Below are 8105 nucleotides of genomic sequence, written 5' to 3' on the forward strand. Positions count from 1 at the left end.
TATCAAATTACATATTCCCCTATCTTCCTCCCATTCCACTTTTTAAAAATCAACTATTGTATTTATTTTTTTATAAGTAACTATTGTATTTATTAGTTTGTCTTCAAAATTTCTGATTTCAGACGAGAATTCTATGGCTGAGTCATAAATAACTCTTCTCTTTGTACATAAAATAAAATAAATAATAATAATAATAAACCTTCTTGTGTAAAATAACATTATTCTTCTCTTTAATACTCGGTAGTCGGTACCTTCCAGCTACACAGAGAAAAAGAAAAAAGCTTCTGCGGTTCCTGCTACATTTCTGTTGAAGACTAATAACTTTCTCTCTCAAACACCATGTCGACGAGTTCCAGCTCGGTAACCGCCGGACCTTCAAACGAAGACGAGTTCCGGTCACCGGCAGTGATGATCTCCGGAGATTCCACCACTCCCTCCTCTTCTTCTTCACTTTCCGGCTTAACCCAAGCCTTTCCTTTCTCCTCTGGGAACCCTAGGATCGAGGAGACCCGCGGCGTCATGCACCTCTTCCGCGACGACGCCGTTTCCTCCCCCTCGTCCTCCGATCTCCCCGTAAGCCCATACTCTCTCCTCCGACCCGACGTCGTTTCGTTATTTCTGAAATTAGCCTCATATTTCCATATTTTCCCCTAGAAAGAAAGGACTCGTTTAGAAATTTATGCTGCAAATATTGAAATCATAAGGAATCAGATAATGAAGTTGCTTTTGTTAAAATTAAAGAATTATTATTATTATTTTTGTATATTAGCAGTGAATTACAGGTTGAAAGAAATATGGCTTCGAAATATTTCTCTGCTAATAATTCTTGGACAGAATATTGATAGAGAACTTTTAGAAAATTTGATCTCGGAAGCCAATGCTTTGCTGAGACTGATTGAATTGTAGTCTTGGAGTCTTCACTTTCCCACGCTACACTTTCTAAAGAATCAGAAAAACCATTGTAGAAACTCAAATGTTTTAGAGCCTAGAATTTGAGTTTTAGTTAAATCAGTTTTCTGCACAAAATTTGTTTAGAACTTGATTTGTTATGTGAATTTGTATTGAAGTGTGTTGTTTTAGAAGGCCTAGAAGTTGTTTGGAACTTCAAGATTTGTTGAGGTTGATGTTCGTTTTGCTCATTAGGTGGAAAGGAAACCTCTTGTTTGCGTGCTTGGAGTGCCGAATTACATGACATATGCGGATTTCTGCCAGTTTTGTGGTTCATTCATTGATCACATCTTAGAAATGCGGATTGTCAGGTTCAAATTCGGCAGTGCAAGCTTATGTTGTGTTTTGTTGTTTTATTAGTTATGCTCATTGAATTTCATCTTCGTGTTGTTGTCTATATTTTTGAGGTTTCAGAAATGATGGAATGGAGGACCGGTACAGTATTTTAATCAGGTTTGACAGTCAGGAATCCACCGATAATTTCTACAAGCATTTCAACGGGAGGCGATTCTCATCCCTAGAGGTTTGGTGTGCTTTTAATAAGTGTTGTATCTTCTACTGAGTTGGCAATTTATATATAACTGTCAGCAAATAATGGGTCAGAGAAACCATTTTAACCATAATAATGCTATTATTGATTATTGTTTTTTTCTTTTTAACTCAAGTATAGGTAGAGGTTTGCCGTGTGCGTTTCACCATGGATGTGCAGTACACGGGCTCAATCGAACATGCACATGGATCTGCCGCAAGTTCAACTGACCAACCCACATGTCCGGTCTGTCTTGGTATGTAACTCTTTTTTATTCAATCTTTTTTTTTTTCTTTTCTTTTTGTGTATGGGGAAGTGGATTCATCGTTTTGATCTCCATTCAGAACTTGAAGAGTACCTAGCTGGCTAAGCCTTTGTATTTAGGTAACAAAATTCTTATAAAAAGGTGTTGGTTTAAGGCACCATATTTTCTTTCTAGTAATTCCTTAAAAGGAATAATGTGAAGAATTTGCAGCATGAAATCTGGGGGCTTTTAATTTTTTACTAAATCCTGATTCTTTTGTTTAAAAACATGTTGCACAAGTTGATCATTGCAAGAACAAAGTCAAAAATGTTGAAACTCCATTGTCTGTCCTAAACATACTAAATTTATATTGTGATGCTTGATACTCAATTATTTTGGGAGAGTGTGCCCAAACTAACATCTTTAATGGATGCCTGGTTTGAATAGTTTTGCTGTTTTGTGGTAGAACATTAATTGAATAATGAAATTGGCATTTGTCTTGTGGAAATAATCCAGAGACAGCACTTTATACTCTGTCTCAGAATAGGTTGGGTATTTTCCTTTCTGGATTGTCTCAAAACATGTATAGTTTTCAAAGCATTTATCATTTGACTTCTCATATGGCCCTTAAATTTGAATCCACATTTTTTACAAATTTGAAGCAACCTTTCTAATTTCACCTGTGTGCATTTGAGGAAGATTATTATGTTTATTTTGTTTCATTAAAGAATGTGTTATTTGCAAACTCATTCAAAGCTTATCAAGTAATTTGTAGCTATATATATTCCTAACTAATAAATGAATTCCTTTTGAGAGCATTTTTCAAAAATTTAGTCCATTCAATAACTTAAGTTTCCTTAAGTGTGTAAGATAGATGTTAACTGTCCATCCACCATTGCCTTTTAATTGTCAAAAGAGTTGTGTCATTGTTCTCTGTGAAATTGTCGACAAAATTCTTTTATTTTTAATATGTTGTCTATCGCAGAGTATTATAAACTTATCGGCAATATTCTTCTAATAATCCCAGTACTTAATAATCTCCAGTGCTAATAGAAGATAACAAATTATTATTATTTTTTTTTCTTTTTGAACTTAGAATAATCTTGTTATTTTTCCATGATATTCAAACTTGGAAAACTTGCAGGGATTTTTTAGCCATGGAGTTAAAAGTTGTAAACTAGCCAGCATCTTCTTATCTTTGTCTTGGCCTCATATTCAATATATACCCATTCTAGACATCGACTAAGGGGATGTTGCTCTGAACTGCCAACAATAGAACCCCAAGGGGTTGGCTCAAGTGGTAAGGGCCTTGGTCTTGGTGGCATTCCCATTAGGTCTAAGATTCGAATCTTTTTGAGTGCAAACAATTCTTTTGGGTCAGCTCGCCAGCAAAGTTTGAGTATTACTCGATCTGTGTGGAGGAGCCGTTTTGCACGGGTCCAAGGTTTATCTGACAAGGGTGGGCACACGAAGTGGCCCTACCTTGGAGGGGTTTCTCGTCATCAAAAAAAAAAATCCCCTCAATAGAAGTCTGGTTGCAACAGTAACTTTTTTGAAAAGTTTAATAGATTATGTGACAGATTAACCTTTCTGACATTTCTTACAAAAGAAACCTTGCTGAAATTTGACCTTGTTGGTATCTGGTGGTACTGGTTCCTCATTTACAAGTATATGAAACTATATTCAAGAATTTTCTTGGTTGTGGATTGCTTGCAATTGTTTCTTACACTTTACATCCTTAAATCTATTCATTTTCTTGTATTTTTTGTTTTTAATTTTTAAAGTATACAGGTTTTATTTATATTTGTACAATGGCATTATCAGCAGAACACTGTAACTATATTGAAGTGAAAATTGCTTGTGTAGAATGGTGGCCTGTTTTTAACATTTTCTTTCTGCTTGGATTCTTCTTATTTGTGACTGATTTTGCAGAGAGATTAGACCAAGATATGAGTGGCATTCTCACAACTATCTGCAATCATTCTTTTCATTGCTCTTGTATTTCAATGTGGACGGATTCTTCTTGTCCGGTAAGTTATTCATTAGTGGTTGCAAATTCTCAGGTGTGTGCATGTGCATTTGTCCTGGACATACATCCTAGGGCAATGTCTAGAATTGAAAGAGCAGAAGGGCGATTTCACCCTAATTTATTGTTGAAGTTTAGGGCTTATTTATATGGGTCTTGCTAACACAATCCAGATTAGGGGAGACTAACTTCCTTGACATTTTATTTATATGGGTCTTGCTAACACACGTTTAGATGATTTTCCAAAGAAAATGTTGTGGCTTCTTTTAAAAGTTTTCTATTGACTGGAGAAGGGGGCAATCCTACAAGCTTTGCCTTGATGCAACCATTATCAATTGTCTTCAAATCACTTTTTGTGTCTACCACAACCTCTGAAAGCTCCACAACTAATCACTACCAATTGCTATTGTCAACTCTATTTGGAACCCACCCCAAACAATAACATCTTTTTTTTGGGTCATACCTGATGCAGACATGAAAGAATAGTCTAGTTGCTGTCTCTCGAGTGATTTTCAATTTTGATAACTTAGAAGATTTCATATGTAGCACAAACCTGCAAAGTCCAGTTGAAGCAAGTATGGTTTTATAAGTCTAGTCATCAGTATTCTAGGTTTAAATCAGTTCTTAATTTGATATTTTATTTTACAAGTTATAGTTAGCTCTGCAATGAAGGGCAGATAATTTATTCTGTATCTACTGTGAATTGAGGGTATTTTGTACATTGAGGGCAGATAATTTGGGACATACTTCTTGTGGGCGCCTTACGCTTTTAATGATATTTTGATTACTTAAAAATAAAAAGAATCTTGTAGAAGATTCTAAGTAACTTGTTTTTATTTGCTTTGAGTGCATTTTAGTCTTAATTGGGTTTATTAGGCCTTCGATTATCTAGTCAAATTAGGAATACCAATGCTACTAGTACAAGAAAGAGTCCTCATATACTAGTGCCCAGTGTACTCAAAGAATTCAGAGATTTTGATTAATGGAATATTGGGAGATTTGAGTTTTATGACGAGAGTGTCTAAAGTGTTTTTCTCTGTGTCTCTTCTTTTCTCCTTCGTGCACTACTACTACTCACATTATTCACGTCAGTTTTCATAGAGCCTCTGAAGAGCAGAACAATTCTCTCTTTTCTTCCTTTGCAACTGCAAATGAAGCCTTTTTCCATACCTTTCAAAATCCTAGAACCCTATATATTTTCGCTACCTGTTAACCAGCAAATAACCCATAAAACCTTGTTCTACTCATGAGGATATGTTCCCAGCTGGTCATCTACCCACCTGCAGCCCCTGTTATGTGGCATGCAATGAATAGGATAATACTTATAAAGTGAGAACCATAAAGATCAATGTCTTATAGTTGAAAATTGATTTTGTTGGATTTGAAGTTTTTATATCCCCAAATACAAAGATAGTGATTAAAGTATCATGTGACTTAATGTCGTAATGTACAGTTTACCTTCAAGATCATATTTTAAGTATGGGAGCTCATCGTCTTATGAGCTCAGAAATCTAATGCATGGTTGATGTTTTCTATAAACCTTTTTTATTCAGTTCACTTTGCGAGCTTGATTGTAATGATTTTGCTAATTGCTTAGCTTCACCTTTATGTATTAGTGAGTTTATCAACACTTTGTATTTGCTCTCTTATGTGAAGTATTAAAAGGTATTAATCTTCTTTGGAATATAACTAATTTTGTATCAAAGTGCTTGCTAGTACGGAAAGCTTTAAAGGCTTAGTGCACCTAGGCTTGCTTGGGCCAGGACTTGGTTAAGCTTTTGGCTAGACTTTTTATTGTCATAATGGTTCATTTCTCTCTTTTCAGCTGGGTACAGTAATACTGTAACTGCTTAGGAAAGAACTGCTCCTGTCAAAAATTTACAGAGTAGTTTTTTGGAAGTTTATGATCTTGGCTTCCACATTTCAGGTTTGCCGGTATTGTCAGCAGCAGCCTGAAAAATCAATATGTTTTGTTTGTCAAACTTCTGAGAATCTCTGGATTTGTGTTATCTGTGGCTTTGTTGGCTGTGGGAGGTAATTACATTTTTTTCCCCTTGTGATGTTTTTCCTTTTAGAAAAAAATATCTAATTTCCCCTTCTTGTAATAGGTATAAAGGAAAACATGCCATAATACACTGGAAGGAAACACAGCATTGCTATTCTCTTGAATTAGAAACACAACGAGTATGGGATTATGTGGGTGACAACTATGTTCACCGACTAATTCAATCCAAAACTGATGGAAAGTTGGTCGAGTTGAATGCCCATTGCGTGCATGCTAATGATGGGTGTGGAAATTGTGAATGCAAAGATTCTGGACTTAGTGAGACCCTTTTGAACAGTAAAGTTGAAGCTGTATGAAATTCTTTGATCTTAAAATATCTTTTGATTTCAGTGCTACTATGTTCCGTGTAATTTGAAATACTCTCATTATTAAATGTTTGTGCAGATTGTTAATGAGTACAATGAATTGCTTGCCACTCAACTTGACAACCAAAAATTAGTAAGTGCATTCTTATATATTAGTTACTACATGAGTTCTCATCTAAATTTTTTGGAGCTTGAGATTCATTTTAACATCATTGCAATTCTTCCCAAATTGCTTTGCTTAATCCATAAGTAATAGATACGGTAGATACTCTTAAATATTTGGATTTCTTTCTTCTTCTTCTTCTTTTAATTCCTAAGCTGAATATTAAAGATTAGTAACCCTTGTTTTTCATCATAGTACTTTGAGTCCTTACTGCAAGACGTCAAAGAAGAAACTGAAAGGGAAATTTCTAAAGCTGTGGACAAGGCTGTCGCTCAAAAACTGCAGAAGATACAGGTCAAGCTGGATAGATGTGTTAAAGAAAAAGAAATTCTTGAAGATGTAAGTATTAACCTCTTCTGCTCCTGAGCCTAGCTTATCAAGAATCTAATGTTCATTGTTTGTTATTGGGTAAAGAAATAAGTGATCAGATGACATAACTTGTCTTATTTTTAGTTTTATCTCCTGGCTAGCGATTTGTATTAATTAAATCTTCTTGTCTGCGTGCAGCTTAATGAGAATCTGTTGAAAAATCAGGAGATTTGGAAAGAAAAGATACTTGCAATAGAAGAAAGGTAAGTGACACAAAGTGATGCTTGGCAAATATACTTGAAGAGTGTGAATTTATTTATTCTAAACTTTGCACCGTCCCAAAGATTCAGTGGCATGAGTGGTGTAAGCTATTCTGTATTGACTAGGATTAAGCAGATTGTAAATTTCCCGTTTATGCTCTATCCCTTCTATGTGGGCTTGTATGCCTTCAATGGCTACAATAGGTGTCTGGATGTCCCATTGAATTTGAAACGCTGCATTTTGTTTAATGGGAACTATGTACAAGAATAATGTTTTAAGGCTCAAAAATTTGAGTTTTCTTAAAACAGCAGGTGTAATGCTGTTTCAGCATATGAATGATATATAAAAGAATAATGTTACTTTCATATTCATTTATCATACTCATGTCACACCGGCTGACATGGGTGTGATAAATGGGTGTAAAGTGTAGCATTACTCTATATAAAATGCTTGGAAGGAACTAGTTTTAAGGATGATTCTGTTTTGCATCCATGCCACTGTCCGCAAAACACATTGGAGCTTTTCAGCTTCTCTCTTCCTTTTCCCTAGGAATTCATAGACTGCCACTAATTTTGTAGATACCTGACTAATATGACAATGAAAGGTGCTCACCCTTTGCTCTAATACCTTTTTGTTTTTTACAGAGGAAAAAAGGGTTTGAAACTGAAAGATGATAAAATATGTGACTTGGAAGAACAGGTGACACATAATTTCCAAATTTGTTTTCACCAATGTATGTGACCAATAAACACATGTATCTGAACTAATTGGAGGTCTTTGTTTTCCATTTATTTTTGCAGCTTAGAGTTCTGATGGTGTTCCTCGAAGCTGGGAAGACAATGGAGGACTTATCGCTGTCAAATGAAATTAAGGATGGAACTGTTTTGCCCACAGAAATAGAGTCCTCTTCGAGTAATGGCACTAAGGTAGGGTAATAAAGCTCTTCCATGGAAACCACATGCTGCTTCTGTTAAGCTTGTTCTCTATCAGGTTGGTGCCTATGTATACCCTATGTTTTATCTGATTGGCAAGTTGTGTGTATGATTAACACCAGCATTCTTTCAAAAATTGTAAATTCTGATGTTGTTGTACATATCTTTACTGAAATTTGGGTTAGAAAAAGAGGAGGTGGGAAGAAAAGTGGGGGTGGGGGTTTGGGGAATAGAGCAAGAGAATGATTTAAGATTCTCCAATATTGTTTACATTACAATTAAACTTGGTTAAAACATTTACAAATCTTCAGGTTTCAGAATTA

The 8105-nt window shown here is 35.3% G+C and overlaps 1 protein-coding gene across 1 annotated transcript; it reads left to right on the top strand.

Annotated features, from left to right (window-relative positions):
• The first annotated feature begins 246 nt into the window (after positions 1 to 246).
• Positions 247 to 8105, top strand: LOC132188546 (BRAP2 RING ZnF UBP domain-containing protein 2). The gene is made up of 12 exons (XM_059603035.1): positions 247 to 573; positions 1144 to 1259; positions 1363 to 1471; positions 1619 to 1733; positions 3654 to 3751; positions 5675 to 5781; positions 5856 to 6102; positions 6197 to 6250; positions 6476 to 6619; positions 6788 to 6852; positions 7495 to 7549; positions 7651 to 8105. The coding sequence occupies exons 1-12, from the start codon at positions 340 to 342 to the stop codon at positions 7783 to 7785; spliced, it is 1479 nt and encodes a 492-aa protein (XP_059459018.1). The 5' UTR covers positions 247 to 339; the 3' UTR covers positions 7786 to 8105.

This window comes from Corylus avellana, chromosome ca7 (assembly GCF_901000735.1).
Source record: "Corylus avellana chromosome ca7, CavTom2PMs-1.0".
Taxonomy (NCBI): Eukaryota; Viridiplantae; Streptophyta; class Magnoliopsida; order Fagales; family Betulaceae; genus Corylus; species Corylus avellana.